The sequence below is a fragment of the Spermophilus citellus genome (assembly GCF_964194105.1).
Source record: "Spermophilus citellus genome assembly, chromosome: 1".
Lineage (NCBI taxonomy): Eukaryota > Metazoa > Chordata > Mammalia > Rodentia > Sciuridae > Spermophilus > Spermophilus citellus.
The window spans coordinates 19,460,944-19,478,584 of NC_138182.1; the positions used below are offsets into that span (position 1 = coordinate 19,460,944).

At 33.5% G+C, this 17,641-nt stretch overlaps 1 protein-coding gene across 1 annotated transcript in view; it reads right to left on the bottom strand.

Moving 5' to 3' along the window:
- Positions 1-340: 340 nt before the first annotated feature.
- The window catches only part of LOC308652621 (NADH dehydrogenase [ubiquinone] 1 alpha subcomplex subunit 9, mitochondrial-like), a gene marked incomplete at its 5' end in the record, with an annotated part of 158,626 nt that continues 141,325 nt past the window's right edge, over positions 341-17,641 (bottom strand). The window contains one exon of the mRNA XM_081300595.1: positions 341-1,233. Within this exon, the coding sequence (XP_081156721.1) occupies positions 416-1,233 (818 nt within the window). The 3' untranslated portion in view covers positions 341-415. The remainder of the gene's footprint in view (positions 1,234-17,641) is intronic.

A 17,641-nucleotide genomic window follows, 5' to 3' on the forward strand; every position in this document is an offset into this window, starting at 1 on the left:
AGAATGTAGACAGTGCATGGATTACTAACAGTCTGAAGTATGTTATCTGAGGAGACATCACATCACACAGTTAAGAGGAGCCTGAGCATGCACCTTGTCAAATCTCTTTTCCAAGATTTAGCAAATTTTATTTGAATATTTCCAAATGCAGACTTGAGAACATATAATTTTTCAAGTTTGGGGTAGGATCATCAGGCAATTTATTAGCTTGAATTTTCCATTTAGTAATCTTTTTCCCACTAAGTAAAGGTTCTAGATACATTAGTTATAATACTATTCGAATTCTTATACTTAAGTGTATTTTTTTTTTTTTACTCCTGGATGTTTAATATGTACAGGATCCTCTAAAGAATGTAAGTTGCTTATTAGCCAGGTGATCCAAACGACACCAGAAATCAAGGCTGTTCAAGGGGCACTAAACGTTGACAGTCTTGGCAGGTTTCACATCCTCAATTTCAGAAGACAGCCAGCGATAAGTGCGATGACGCCTCAGCACTTCAATGGCTTTGAGTTCCAGCGGAGACGCCTGAATACCAAGGTCTTCTAAGCCAGGCAGATGAGGCAATGTCATGTCTGAGATGTGTATCCGTTCCACTTTATCCCTCGTTGTCCAGGGCTCAAATGGGCTTATTTCAAAGAGTCTTGCTATCCATCGATAGGCAAAACGTGGCAAGGGATAGGGGAGAAAGGGTCTGTGAGCCACAGCAAAGACATACTGCACCAGGTCAAAGAGGAGGTACCGATTGGGCCCAACAAAGGCAAAGGTTTTTCCTCTGGCATCTGGGTCTTTAATTGTATTAATAATTCCTTTGGATACATCTACAACATATACTGGTTGTTTCTCGGTCTTCCTGCCAAAGGAAATAAGAGGTACACCACCAAACCAACGAATATTTGCAAAATGGTTGAGAAATCTATCTTCTCTTCCGAAGATGTCTGAAGGTTTTATGATTGTAGCTTCTGGAAATGCATTTCTCACTTCATTCTCTCCAACAGCCTTATTTCTCAGATATCTAGAAGAGCTTCTAATATTTGCATTCAGATGGGAAACATGAATGAATTTTTCAACTCCAGCTTCCTTAGAAATTTGAGCTATTGTTTGGGGAATCTTCACAAAGACATCCTCAAAATCAAAGTTTCTGGTTTCCCAGTCTCGTCCAACAAGATTAATGACCACATTGCTGTGCTCCTCCGCTCTTCGGATAGAATCTTTGTCTCTCCCATTCCATTCAGCTTTGTAGATTCAAACAGCAATTCTTTATTCCCGAACTCACACCGGCCCTCTACAAACACGTTCTGGGGAAAATTCACGTTCTCTACTTAAGTGTATTTTAATGTTTAATAAATTGATTTCAATCAGTTCTTCCATGGCAAAAGTGATAATATGGCTAAAATCAAAAGTTGAATAGATACTCCTTTCTATAAATTATTTTTACATTTATTTAAGGTTAAGAAGATCACCTTCTGGATGTAATGGCCTTTCAGCAGAAAAATAGTAACGGAATTGCCTGAACTCTATGCTAGGAGTATTGGCTTGGAAAGGGAGCACCACAGGTCTTATCTAACTGAGATCTCAAATACTGGGCATTCCAGGGATCATTCATAAAACTCTTTAATGTGGCAGGTGCAAAAATAGTAGCTTATACTGTAGTTTATTTACAGATTTAGAGACTTTGTGTCCAGTACTGCCTCTGACATATTATGTTTTATGAGCTGATCAAAGGTAGAAGCCATAAATCATTCTAATTTGCCCTTATTATTAACCACAGTTCCTTGGTATGTAGATATATAATAAAGGGGATCAAACTAACTTAGTGTTTCTAAATTAAATAAATACCTATTAGATTGACCATGGATTATATTAGATTGACCATGGGTTATATTATAAATATCCTTAAGTTACAGCAAGGGGGAGAATTTAATACAGAAAATTAAAAAAAAAAAGCAGATTGCCACAACCGATTAACTATCAGAACAGGTAACATATCCACGTCTCAATGTCTTTATAAAATAGGCAACTCATGCAAGTTAAGATTAGCCAATAGTGCAAAATCAATAAATTAAAATCTAAAAATATAAGGGCAAGTAAGAATTTTAATGAAACTTTAAAATAAATTCTGCATTTACATGGAGTCATTAATCTTAATAAGAAAGGTGACAGGTTTGTATAAAAGACAGAAGGCACATTAAATTGTGTAGAGTCAGTAATATTATTTAGAGGCCAGATTATTTCAGATAGTAATGTATGAGTTATCTGTATGAGTTTGACTGTATTTCTATAAAATGCGTTAAAGTGTTTCTCATTAAAATACCTTTCAGAGAAGTGCCTTTAGGAAAAAGATATTTAAAATATGGTTTTGTTTTTAATTTTTTAACTCCTCACATTGAAATCAACTTCACCGACAGCTTATAATGCACTTGACAGAAAGTAAAGATCGTTGAGAGGTAGTTACATCTCCTTGACATCTGAGCTCTTTCTAAGAGAACACATTTATTGTCAAGGATAAAGCTTCACCACCATTGGAGGTATTAAAAAGAAAATGCTGCTGGTTTAGAGGTTAGATGAAATAGGACCTAATAAAGTGTTCTGAGCAATAACAGCATCACTGAAATAAAAGGACATGTTTCCGAGATACTCTATGTAGCTGGCCATATTCATTTATTTAGGGAAGCAGTTTCTGATAGGTACAAAAGAACCTCCTTTTTTTCATGTTTCTTATAGATACTCCTTTCCCATCCACCTCTTAAAAATGGGTGCCATTCAAGGTTCTGCCATTTGCTCTCTTTCTTCATTTCATAATACCCTTATGTATCTCAACTATCTAACTGGCTGCAATGATCATTGTAACTACCAGATTCATGTCACTAGGCCACTTCTTTCTTCTTGACTTTATAACAGTACATCTAAATACCACGCTCCCAAGTTCAAAATGATTAAAATTGAACTCACCCTTTACCACCCTAAGAGACACTCAGTCTATTTTGTGTGTCAGTCTGTGAAGAGAAACATCATCTGCTCTTTTGAGCCAGCCCGAATCAGGATTATACCCTTCTCTCTTCCTTCTCTCTTCTCACCTGCATCAATAGATTATTAGATCTCCTTCTAGAATATTCTCTCTTCTCCTTTGTTACTATCACTGTTATTCAGATCTTTTTAATTCTTTTTGGAATAACATAGATGTTGGGTTGATCTCTTTGGTTATGGCTTCTTTCTTACAACCCATTTTCAGCAGTGTTGCTACAGTAACTTTTTTAGAAGGAAGATAATATCACTTTATTTGCCCCATTACTCCAGAACAAAAAGCCATGTTTTTTTGTTTTGTTTTGTTTTGTTTTGTTTGCAGAACACTTGGTTCTCATTGACTCTGTCTGAAATGTTCTTCTATTCTTACTGTATCCTGTTGTATGTGCTGGGCCACCATTTCTCTGATTTCTATTTCCAACTTCTATGAGACTCAGAATAGTGCATGCCTTGAATAACCATGGTGAACAAGTGTTAGGTGACCTTCTATGTCTCTATATTTGAATTTGCCTTTTTTCTCTAGTTAATTCTTCTTTTTAAAAAAGTTTGTTTTTTCTTTTAATATCTCTATGTCTTGAAGGTGTTCAATGACTTAATGAATGAATAGGAATCTCCCATATTTTAGGAGCTATAAAACAAGAAGAAATAAATATGAAATCCTTTTTAAAAGATTGTTTCTGGATATTAGGGCTCTATCGGAGGTGTGGGGGGTAAAAATTTGTTCCCAGGATGTAGGCTCTCTATTTACCTCTTTTATTGTTTCTCTTGCTGAGAAAAAACTTTTTAGTTTAAGTAAGTCCCATTTGTTTATTCTTGTTGTTAACTCTTGGGCTATGGGTGTCCTATTAAGGAATTTGGAGCCCGACCCCACAATATGTAGATCGGAGCCAACTTTTTCTTCTATCAGACTCAGTGTCTCTGATTTGATATCTAGCTCCCTGATCCATTTTGAGTTAATTTTTGTGGATGGCGAGAGAAAGGGATTCAATTTCATTTTGTTGAATATGGATTTCCAATTTTCCCAGCACCATTTGTTGAAGATGCTATCCTTCCTCCATTGCATGCTTTTAGCCCCTTTATCAAATATAAGATAGTTGTAACTTTGTGGATTAGTCTCTGTGTCTTCTATTCTGTACCATTGGTCCACCTGCCTGTTTTGGTACCAGTACCATGCTGTTTTTGTTACTATTGCTTTGTAGTACAGTTTGATCTCTGGTATCGCTATACCTCCAGATTCACACTTCCTGCTTAGAATTGCTTTTGCTATTCTGGGTCTTTTGTTTTTCCATATGAATTTCATGATTGCTTTGTCTATTTCTACAAGAAATGCCGTTGGGATTACAAAGAACTCAAAAAATTAAACAATAAGATAACAAATAACCCAATTAACAAATGGGCCAAGGATCTGAACAGACACTTCTCAGAGGAGGACATACAATCAATCAACAAGTACATGAAAAAATGCTCACCATCTCTAGCAATCAGAGAAATGCAAATCAAAACCACCCTAAGATACCATCTCACTCCAGTAAGATTGGCAGCCATTATGAAGTCAAACAACAATAAGTGTTGGCGGGGATGTGGGGAAAAGGGTACACTTGTACACTGCTGGTGGGGCTGCAAAATGGTGAGGCCAATTTGGAAAGCAATATGGAGATTCCTGGGAAAGCTGGGAATGGATCCACCATTTGACCCAGCTATCGCACTTCTCGGACTATTCCCTGAGGACCTTAAAAAAGCGCTCTATAGGGATACGGCTGCATCAATGATTATAGCGGCACAATTCACAATAGCTAGACTGTGGAACCAATCTAGATGCCCCTCAATAGATGAATGGATAAAAAAATGTGGCATCTATACACAATGGAGTATTATGCATCACTAAGAAATGACAAAATCATAGAATTTGCAGGGAAATGGATGGCATTAGAGCAGATTATGCTAAGCGAAGCTAGCCAAGCCCTAAAAAACAAATGCCAAATGTCTGCTTTGATATAAAGAGAACAACTAAGAACAGAACAGGAAGGAAGAGCATGAGGAAAAGACTACAGTAAACAAGACGAATGGGGGGAGAGAAACGGAGAGAGAAGGGAAAGCACATGGAAATAGTAGGAGACCTTCAATGATACATAAAATTATAAGAGGTCATGAGGGGCAAGGGGGAGGGAAAAAAAGGGAGAGAATTGAACAACAGCAGGGGAGGTAGAGAGGGAAGATGGGAGGGGAGGGGAGGAGAGGGGGGATAGTAGGGGATATGAAAGGTAGCAGAATACAACAGTCACTAATACAGCATTATGTAAAAATGTGAATATGTAACAGATGTGATTCTGCAATCTATATTTGGGGTGAAAATGGGAGTTCAAAACACAATTTGAGTCAAATGTATGAAAGATGATATATCATGAGCTATGTAATGCTTTAAATAATCAATAAAAAAAAGAAAAAAAAGATTGTTTCAAGCCTAGTGTGAGCAGTCTAACTATGCATTTATTTTAACAGAAGAAGCTATAGTAGGAATTAAAATTATATTATAGTGGCAGTCTATTATCTTAAACAGAGAATTAAACAACTTCATTCAATTAAATAAGCTACTGTGATGCATACCTGCAACAACAGTTAAAAATTATAGACAGATTTAAGGAACCTATTAATATTTATCTGTATAAGGATGGCAGAAACAAGAGAGAAGTCTACATTTTATTGTTTTTAAAGTTTAAAGGTTTTACAGGTGGGCAACAGCATAACTCAATAGCATCACCTGTTACTAACTAGTGCTTATAATAAAACATGTTTTTAGAGAATATTTTAACAGCACAAATCACAGAGAACTCAATTTTGTAGACAAAGGAGATTAATCTATACTTAAAGGAGGAAATTTTAAGAATTTAAGATTAGCAATTAGCAGTTCTTCCTCAAGTGTCCTTATAATAGCACCAAGTTTAAATAAAATGAAAACAAAGTATAAAGAAAAAGATCAAGTTTAGCTTTAAATTTTGTAGATATTGTATGTACCTTCTGTTCTATTTGTAAATGTATTTAAATAGATATTTTAATAATATTTTATCCTGACTTTAGATGATTTAACAAAAAACTTTCAATCAAGGAGTTCATAACAAAACTCATATAAGCTAACATAGGTTTAGGCCATAATATCAAAAGACATGATTCTGAATTCCACAATCTTTTTTTAAAATTTATTTTTCAGCAGCATTCCATTTTATTATTATTATTATTATTTTGTCATAATTAATTTTCAAAATTAATTAAAATCTTTCAAAGATCAAAATTCTCAAAGTATAATTCTAGAAAAAAAATTAAAAAAAATGTTTAGAAGACATTTATTTAGACATTTAAACAGGGATTATTTAAGAAACAAAAAAAAATGACAAAACATTTCATAGTATTGTTTACACAACAAAATAGGCCAAAATAAAAAATAAACTTTTGCAAGCATGAGAATTCAGTTATACCAATAATAGTCACATGGAAATAGCAGTTATGAGCAGAGAAACCATATATATAGAAAATAGGTCAGAAAGCAAAATGCACAATTGCTTATTAATGTGATTGGCAATTGGAAGTTCCTTGCTTTATAATTGCAATCATCTGAAATACTATGATGGCAATCCAAAGCCTTTTAGGATTAGGATTGCCATCATAGTATCAGTCAAAAACTGTGATCAGTTACCACTGCATAACAGTTACCTGAAAAGCTGAGACTTCAAGAAATTTTATCTTTCATAAATGCAGATGAACAAAAAAGGCATCTCTTCATTTATTTCGGAAGTTTCAGTACTTTTACACGTGCACATACAATATTTTCACACAAAAGTGGCATTTAGGTAATGTAACTTGATGGAATCAAAATTGTGAAAAAGTTACTTAAAATGAGTTAGAAGTCTCTAAAAAGTCCATAAAATTTTACCTCTAGTATTTGAAGTGATTTGAAGGTGATCTATATAGCACAGCAAATTGTCAAATATAATACTGACAATTTAAAATAGTAACAAAACCCTAAAATACTGAAGAGAAATTTGAATATATGAAAAATTATGCTGCAGGGATAGATTTGGGGAAATTTCATGGAGGTGTTTCTAAGAGTGGACTGACTTGCACCATCATTAAATGTGTTTTAAAGTCCTGCATTGTCAGGAATAGCTGCTGATTTCTTTTAAGGCATGGGGCATGGGTCTCCTTGGACCGTATATTCATATTCACTTTGTACACGTTGTTGCTCTTTTTGAAATGATTCTATGACCCCATATACACTGACATGAACATTCACTCATAAAATTTTCCATCTTCTGTGACATGATTCTGAGTCCTTTGAGTTTGTCAAAATCCATTCTACATTCACTCATATGTGCATCACAGGTTTGGTGTGAACAATAGGATGGTGGAACAGCAACACCTCTGCATAAGTGAATTCTCATGCCACTGAGCCCATGATTATTTTCAAGCCAGGGAGTAACTTCACTAGCTTCTTCCGGCAAATATGACTTTAATTCATCAAAAGTTTCTGGAATGTCTTCAGTGGAAGGAATCTTAGTGCAAATAAATGATGCATTTTTTAAGCAGAATTTATATGGTTGCTGTTATCATACATGACAAATCCCTTCCCCTGAATTTGAATTTCTGTTCCTCTTAGCCTCTTTTCTTTCTTCCTTCCTTCCTTCCTTCCTTCCTTCCTTCCTTCCTTCCTTCCTTCCTTCCTTCCTTCCTTCCTTCCTTCCTCTCTCTCTCTTGCATGAGAATTTCTATTTGAAGGATTTTAGCTTTCTAGATTTAATCTTTTGAGGTTGTGACTGGGAATTTTATGCATTACAGGTTTTCATATTTTGGGATTTCAACATTCAGGATTATGGTGTTACAGACCTAGTCTTGGGATTATGATTGGCACTAATAAAATGTATCAACAAGAGAAACATAAATTTTTATTTAAAAATCCTGCAGATATTTTAAAAAAAAATTTAATATTTTGTAACTATACAGTTTTACATGGTAATGTTTACATTTTAACATTAAAACTATGAATGCTAAACCAAGTTCACAGACATTGGAGACCTTGAGCCTCAAGGCTTTAAGCTATTTGGAAACTCAGCTTTAAGATGATACTTTTCACATGGATTTTCGTGAGTGTATCCTTTGAAGTACCAGTAATAAAACTGGGACAAGTAAAGCTTCAATCAAAATTTTAAAATTGTTTTTTTTTACATCAGGCAAATAAAAACTCTTGCAAATACAGAATCACATGCCATTTTAGATGAATACAATCCTTCACAGAAATACAATGCTTCCTGAGATTCTGAGTTTCATTTTCTACCTCCTAGAGATAAGTGCCCACACTAGCCTGTCATTATAGACACTTATGTGAACAAATTAGAGAAGGGTGCAGGCAGCTTCAACTGAATTGCACATTGTAAATCCACCCAAGGATATTGTTTCAATATTCATGATAATGAAGAAACAGGTGTACAACTCCTCCATTCTTACCCTGCCTGGATGTTTTTAGATGAAAGAAACTGGTGGCAACTCTGTCTCCATGTTGGTTCTCTGAGAGTCTTGGCATATTGATCAATTGCCAAGCACCTGGTTCAAAAGAAGCAATAAAATAGTACTTGAAATAGCATTTACTCCCTGGATGATAATCACTATGAAACTTGCTACCAAATTGTAATCACAACAAGACAATTAATACTAGTAAGAAGACTGTATTAACAGACATATTTATTGTTCCTCATATTTCAAAACCTAATTTATAATTACTGTTTCTAATTTTTTTATATTGTACTAATAATAACTTCTTCTGATATTGCTGATAATATCAATTTGAAATCTGATTTTATAACATGGTAATCATCAACCGAATCATTATTATACCTGATCACAATGTATCTAAAAACAACAACAAATCTTAACAGTTTTTTTAATACATATGCAGTTAAGGCATGTATTTGGAAGAATAAATTGAGTTATTAAACAAAGTTCACAATTTTTATTAATTTCTAAAATTTAAAGTGATTAAGTTATCAATTACCAATATGCATATATATGCACATATAAAGTTATATATAATATTTATTATAATTTGTTTCTATAAAACTCCAATTACATTTTATTGTATTCCCTATTATAGACATGAAAATAGGGGCTGGGGTTGTGACTCAGTTGTAGAGTACTTGCCTAGCTATGTGTGGCACTGGGGTTTATCCTCAGCACCACATAACAAAATAAACAAACTAAATAAAGCAATATTTTAAAAAACTTAACACACCCACTGTTCCATTGGAACTGTTAAAAAATAGTGTTAGTATAACTTGCCATATTTTACTGTTTCCTTTGAAAATCTTATGCCCAAATTGAATGACATGAAAATGTAAACATTGTACTGAAAATAACGAACAATTATGAAACAATACATTTAAACAATTTCCACTTAATAACATATTTTTCTGTATGTAAGTGTAATGCTAGAAATGATAATATACTTCTCTCAAAGTCTGTCTGTATATACTGTTAGAAATTACTTTTATAGAATATGTCAATACAATATTTATAAATTGATCATCTGTAAATCTCCATGAACTATATACTATGTATGCTTAACTGAACATCTGAGTATATACTTTCAGGTCTATTTGTAGAAGGAATCTAAAACCACCTCTATAATTTTAAAGCCAAGAGAAATAAAGGTAAGCAGTAAAAAGACATACAAAGGGAAAAGCTAGATTTTGAAGACAGACAAATCTGATTTTTTTTAATTTCATCTGGGCAAGTTATTTATCGGGGTATCCTGAGGCTAATCACATAAGCCCCACATTTTGCTCATTCCTACAATGGAGCTCTAAAAACCTACCTTACACAATTATCTGAACTTAAATAAACAAAGTTAAAGTTTAAATAATACTGAAGTTATAGACACATGAAAATTTATTACAGTACTATTATAAAGTATTTGAACATTTTGAAAAGCTTTCTATCCATGATTTCTTTTTTTATCAGTAGAAGACTCAACAATTATTTTGCTATACATGACACATTTGTAGAAAATTTTAGAACCTGACACTTTTATTGTTTTATGATGATACTATAACTAGTTCAAGTTGGAAACAAAACAACATAAAAATGAAAATGTCTGGTATATTATGCCTTAAATGACCTGAGTGTTTCCTGGAAATATCTTGCATCATTGACTACAAGAAAATCAGTTTTTTTTTTTTCCTCACTCTGAGTAGACGGCCATATATTCTGAGTCCTGCTCTTAAGACTATCAGCATTAATAAGTTTTAAGGTTTTAATTGCCAAAAGCAAATGCATTAAAAACCCTCAATAAAATTGTCAAACAATAAGAAAGGGATCATAGTTTTCAAAACATACCATTTTTCTTCTTTGATCTGATGTTTGAAAATACTTTGGATTTAAATGGGGCAAGGAGGCAAAGATTGAAAATTTGTTTTACAGAGACAAAGGGGACTAATTATTGAGCAGACTTTAATGACATTGTATGGAGAGACAACAATTGAAAAACAAAGGGTGTTTCAGAATCCTGTTCAGTTGAAAAATAGCATAAAATGTAAAAATGTGTTTTGCATTACTAATGATAAGGATATTTGTATTTACATGTTCCTGCTTCAAATTGTCCTTGTGAAAATTGATGGTGATGGCTTCAGATATAAAAGCTGGTGGAAGAGAGTACACTTTAAATTTTACCCACTGATGTTATAAGTTATTGGATGCTATTAGCTCTTTTAGAAAGATTTATGATAATAAGTGTTCCTTACAAAGCCCATCATTTCACAGAACAAAAGTGATGCTACATTCATTGTGTATGATTAATGATTCACACGTAATGAGGAAAAAACGTTCAGGACTAATCTACAATTGTAAATGAAAATGAACTTTATAAAGAGATTTTTCTTGTTAATGTCAACAAAAGAAAGAAACCCTGCATATGCAGGATGTTTGTGAGTATTTGTATTAGCTAACAAGAAACGGTATATCAAGTAATAAGACAGTCTGTTAATTTGTATCATAATTAAAAGTTCGCTTTCTGTAATATCTCAGAACTTTAGGCATGTTTAATAAAATTTAGGTGGTGTATTTATTTTGCTACCTCAGATATAGTACTAATGAATGGGCTGATTCAAACCTAATTTGCATAGCAAGTGAATATAATTTAAATCAGTCTTTCATTACACACTCACAAGAAAATATTTATTCTGTAGTGCATTTGCAAGCAGAGAAGCAGCAGAGTTTATTCTAAAAGATCAGATATATGGGAGACACCTTAGGCATATTGTTTGAATGTTTTCTTGTCACTGGGCTCTGGCACCTTGGTCATGTATCTTGAAGAAGTGGGATCTAAACCTCATTATGGTGTTAAGACCCTATAAACATAGAATGACAGATGTTTGTTTTTACTGCTTGTGTAAATATTTCTTTTCTTATTTGACCTGTGTGAATTTTCCAGTTTAAGTCATACCCTCAAGGTGGAGAAGCATAATTCAGTAAATATATATATATATATATATATATATATATATATATATATATATATATATATGAATGAGAGCTAAAAAATTGATTCTATGAAGAAATCGAACCAATCCTCTCAATATTTTTAACCTTTTATATATTATGGCAAGCTTGCTTTTGTACATGGAACAAAGTTGGAACTTGGACTTCACTTAAAACTTTTTGTGGAAATTTATTTAAAAAAATCCTAGTCACAAAAAATATTTTATTATTTTTTAATTTTTTTATGATATATGAGTCAGCCCTGTTTGGTTGGTTTTTCCTTCTTTGAATATAGACAACTCACTATCAGTGTGCTATTTAACTGGGCTAAGACAGGATAATTGATTGTCTGTTCTCTGGTTAATTTTTAAAAGTCATAATGCTTTGGATTTCATATGAAATCTATATCCTTTAGTCAAATACTGTCTTCTGCATACCGATTTTCCCTTTATTTTTCTTTTCTTATCTTTCATGGTGCTAGTCTCAAATGGTTTGTCCTTTACCTTGGAACTGTGTTTCCTCTTGTTTCATATTGACTTCTAGTTTACTTATGTCTCTGTATAGATTAAATACCTTGGAGTACTCAATACAGTTTCATTGATTGTCTGACTCCAAACCTCTCTCCTGCTACATTCTGATCCTTGATCTCTCTTGATCCACTCTCTGAAATTGACCTATTACCTGTACTTAATTACTCTTTCCTTGCAACCTGAAACATCAAGTTCAGTGGAAGAGACATCTCTCCAGGTATGTAAGAAGTGTTGTAGCAAAGTTTCATCCCAATTAGAGTTAAAAGAAAAAATGCAGCTAATCACACCCTAGTTAACTCTTATACTCTCTACATTATCCAGCAAGGGAGTACAGCTACTTCCTGGTTTACATTATTATGTTTTTATTCCAGTTCCCTGACACAAACTAACCCATGCTGTGCAGTCTAGGGTAAGATATCCAATTATAAAGCCACACTGCCAGATTCAAATTCTAATATTTTATCCTATGATGACCAGAAATGATATTTCCCCCCACCCCAAGTTTTAACACAGTTCTAAATTTGAGATCAGAAAAGTAATCCAAGATGGAATCTTGCTAATCAAGATGTAGGAGAAACTTACTTGTTCTTCAGACATACTGTATCTTTGGAGCTCTATTGCTAAGAGTAGGAAACAAGTGATTTGTTATTTATATGTTTTTTTGTTGTTTTTGAAAAACAATTTAAGTGCTTAATATGGTCCATGCATTGTGATAAAAATATGTATTTTCTTTCATGTGTTATGTTTTCCCTTTTAACCAGTGGATTCCTTAGTTCTCCAGTTAATCACATAACTGAATACCCAGGGAATATGAGTAGAATACATTAAAATAAATCAATTTAAGCTGGGGATGTAGTTCAATTGGTAGAGTGCTTGCCTTGTATATACAAGGCCTTGTATTCAATCCCCAGCACCACAAAAAACAAATAAATAAATAAACAAATTTAAAATTTCTATGGTAAAATTAGATATCTAATGGAAATCTAGATACAACAGAAATTTAAATGCTTATATGAGGAGAATAAGGCAACAATAGAAATTTTGGACAGAAAAATGTACCCTTATATATAACTCAGTTATACTTTTATAAGAAGAGAAAAGAAGGGCAGATTCTGCATTACAAGGAGTGGGAATTTCAAAAGAAACACTTACCTGTTTTGGCATGTAGGTGAAAAAGTAAATTTAGTAAAATTTGCAAATCTGGCATTTATACCTTGCTTGTTATCATATTTATTCTTGATATCTTCTAACATTCACACTTTCTTCTTTGAAAAAAAAAATAAAAAGAATTCTACCATTACAACTGTTTAGGAAATACTAGGATGTCTATTCCCTAAGACATCCTAAAATTTCTACAATCTGTACTTTTGTTTGTACTGTTATCTTGTCCAAAATTTCTATCATTGGATTACATGTTTTAAGTACAAAATAAATATGCTACAACCTCTTTCAAGAGCTAAAATTTTTATGCAATTTCTTTTGAATCCCCAGAAAAGGAGAGAGGGAAAGAGGGAGGGAGGGAGGGAGATAGGGGGTGGGGGGTGAGGGGGGGAAGAGAGAGAGAGAGATAGAGATTAATTTAATACTTTAAGTATAGAACAGGAGAATTTGAGTTTTAAAATGTAGCTTAATTTACATACCTTGAAAATCAAAACCAACCATATTCACAGAGACTACTGTCTATATTAAATTCAGCTAAATAGACTTTACCATTTCACTGACTTCAACATGATTTTATTATTCTGTGAAACTCTTGCCAGAGAAGATAAAGGTTGAAAGCAAGATTATTGCTATAGAGAAAAACATTTAAATGAACATCAAACTGTTAAATTCTTAAAAATATAACATTTATCAGTGAATTACCCCCAAACTCTGAATCTCCCTCACTTTAAAGCCTAAGCCCTGCCATTTCCACTAATACTATGCTAGTATGTTATACCCCTTCACCTTTTATTTATGACAGTAGTATATTCCTCAATAAATTTGCTCCAAGTTTTCCTTCAAAAGTACAAGATCTTTATGAACAATATTTCTAAGTAGATTTGTTCCCTTCCAATGGTACAGTTCTCTGCTCTGTCTACTTTCCATATTTTCTCCTTATTTCATCCCTTATCTCTGGATTATGGTGCTGGAGCTGCTATAATGTAGAAGAGGAATTTATATTTAAAAGCCACTCTCTGTTTAGAAGGATAAGGCAGCTTTCAGATAATATCTATCTTTAGATTTAATATCCTTTGGGGAAAATGCATTTTATTAAGAAACCTCATATAGTATTTATTCACTCCCCTTGGATAGAAAAGAAAGCTCTGTATACAATGTTGGGGACATTTGGTGTTGTAGTTGTTTTCTTTCTTAGTAGGGAACCCACAAAGGGGAATTAGGAGGTTCTTCCCACATTCTTTACTCAGATAAACAGATTTTTTTTTGCCAACTGGGGATTACTGAATTGCTTAAGAAGTTTCATTAAGTGCTAAAGATAATATATTAGCTCCTCTTTCCAGATACACACTATAGTTTCCCATGTGATGTTATTAACATGAGACAAACCTGTCTCAGGGAATTAATTAATTAAAGGTAGGAAACTACGTGCAAGATGCAGAATTGACCAAGCACCTAAACCCTATTAAGGACAAGCTGACAAATTTACCAGTCTTGTATAGACCTCCAAATGGAAGACTAAAGGAGCTAAAAGCAATAAAATTGTAATTGGTTACTTGGCAAAGCTTTTAGAATGCAGGCTGTGCTGAAAGTGGAATGTAAATGTGATGATGTGTGGGACTACAGTATATTTTACAAAAGATAGCTGATGAATCCTACAGCATTTTTGCCTTTTTTGGGGTACATTTTTAGAAAAAAGAAAAAAAAACACGTTCAATACACATTTGGATTAAAAGAACCAAACAAAATTCTAACCCACATCTAACATTCATGAAATAAGTTACTAAAATATTATTGCCAATTTCACTGAATAGGTAATTCATTGAAAAAGAAGTTCACATTGGCATTAATATGTTTATCCATACATTGTTTTAACACATTTTATAGATGTCAATTCTATATAGATTTCCCCATCTCTTGGTTTGGCAAGACTGAAAAATGACTATAAACTTGGGAAATTAGTTAGATTTATGTGTAACAGAAATAAGATTTATATGTAATCAGAAACAAGCTAAAGATCATGGTTGAAGGAAACAATAATGAACTCTTTTTCATCTTGCTCAATATATAAATGTTTTTACTAGAGCTTTGTAGTTATACATAGTGGTTAGGCTTTTCCTGACAAACTCATACATGCGTGGAAATCTATTTCAGCTCATGATCCTCCCCTCTTCCCTCCCTTCTCTGATTTTCCTGTCTCCTCTCTACTAGACTTCCTTTTGCTAGTCTAGTAATTTAAATTTGATTGGTTCTTTGTGTTACCTTGTTCTTTCTAACCCCCTTTCCTTCATTTTACTCTAATTCCCACATATGAGAAGAAAACATTTGACCTTTGAGTTTCTGAATTTGGCTTATTTCACTTAGTATGATCTCTGTTTCCATATATTTACAGGCAAATGCCAAAATTTCATTCTTTTTATGGCTGACTTGAACTCCATTGTATATATCTACCACAATTTCTTAATCTATTCATTTATTGATGAGCGTCTAGGTTGAGTCCATAATTTAGCTATTATAAATTGTGCTGCCACAAACATTAAGGTGACTGTATTATTGTAGTATGACAATTGTAGGTATTTTGGGGAAAATACCCAGGAGTGGGACAGCTGGATCATATCAGGTCATTTTATCCCCAGTTTTTTGAGAATTCTCCACCTGCTTTCCAGAGTGGCTGTGCTATCCTAGTATTTACCAACAATGTACAAGTGTATCTTTTCCCCCACAACCTCACCAACACTTACTTTTTTTTCTTATTCTGAGTATTGCTATTCTGACTGGAGTAAGAAGAAATCTTAGTGTAGTTTTGATTTGCATTTCCCTGATTGATAGAGATATTGAACTTTATTTCATATATTTGTTGGCCATTTATGTTTCTTCTTTTGAGAAGTTTCTGTTCTTTTGCCTATTTGTTAATTGGGCTATTTGTGTTTTGGTGTTAAGTTTTTTGAGATCTTTGTATATTTTGGATATTAGTCCCCTATCAGAGGAGTAGCTGGCCAAGATTTTCTTCCATTTTGTAGGCTGTCTTCTGACACGGTTAATTGTATCCTTTGCTGTGCAGAAGCTTTTAAGTTTGATGGCATCCAATTTATTGATTTTTGGTTTTATTTCTTGTGCTTTGGGGATCTTGTTAAAAAAAAAAAAAACAACCAGTGCCAGCTATATGATTGTATGTTGGTCCTATGTTTACTTCTAGTGGTTGAAAAGTTTCTACTCTAATTCCTAAGTCTGTGATCCTTTTCAATTTGAGTTTTATGCAGGGTGAGAGACAGGTGTCTGGTTTCATTTTTCCACATATAGGTATCCAGTTTTCCCAGCACCATTTGTTTTATAGACTGTCTTTTTTTCCAAGATATATTTTTGACACCTTTGTCAAATAGCAGACAGTCATGGGTATGTGGATTTGTGTCTGTGTCTTCTATTTTGTTCTGTGGGCCTTCATGTCTATTTGGATGACAATATCATTCTGTTTTTGTTACTACAGCTCTCTAGGATAATTTCAGATCAGGTATTGTGATTCCTCCTGCTTTGTTTTTATTGCTTAGTATTGCTGTGGATATTTTAAGTCTCTGATTCTTCCAAGTAAATTTAATTTTTTTCCTAATTCTTTGAATGAATGTCATTAGTATTTTGATGTGAATTGCATTGAATATTGCTTTTGGTAGGATGGACTTTTTGATAATATTGATTTTGCCTATCCAAGAACATGGGTTGTCTTTCTATTTTTGAAGGTCTTCTTCAGTTTCTTTCTTCAGTGTTCTATGACTTTCACTATAGTGTTCTTTTGCCTCCTTAATTAGATTAATTTCCTTATTTTTTGAGATGATTGTGAATGATTTTCCTGATTTCCTCATCAGATAAATCATTGTTATATAGAAAAGCTATTGATTTGTGGGTGTTTATATTCTATCCTGACACTTTGCCAAACTCATTTAGTACCTCAAGAAATCTTTTTTTTTTTTTTTTTTTTTTGCTTGATTTGGGCTTCTAGATATAAGATCATATTGTCACACACAAAGATAGTTTTATTTCTTCTTTTCTGTTGCAGGGCCTGACCTTGCACCTACATGGAGAAATGCTTATCTTGCTCATTGTGCAGCAGGGAAGTCCTAACATGGAATGCTGTGTTTGGGGGCAGAGTGCTGTCAGAACACTGGTAAGTGCCATTTCTCTGCTCCCTTGACAAGAAGTTATTCTCCTCTTGATGCAAGGACAGCCTATGTGGCAGCTTCTGGACTCTTGGTGTCTGGACTTCTGTAAGATGATATTTTGGGTGTCACTTCTGGCCTGTCATGACTGTTGTTATGTAAATTGGCACATACCCACTGTGAAAGCTGTTTTTGCTGTGCAATAAAGCAGTAGATGCTGTAAGGGTTGGCCCCTCTGAACTTTTCCTATTTGTATCCCTTTGACT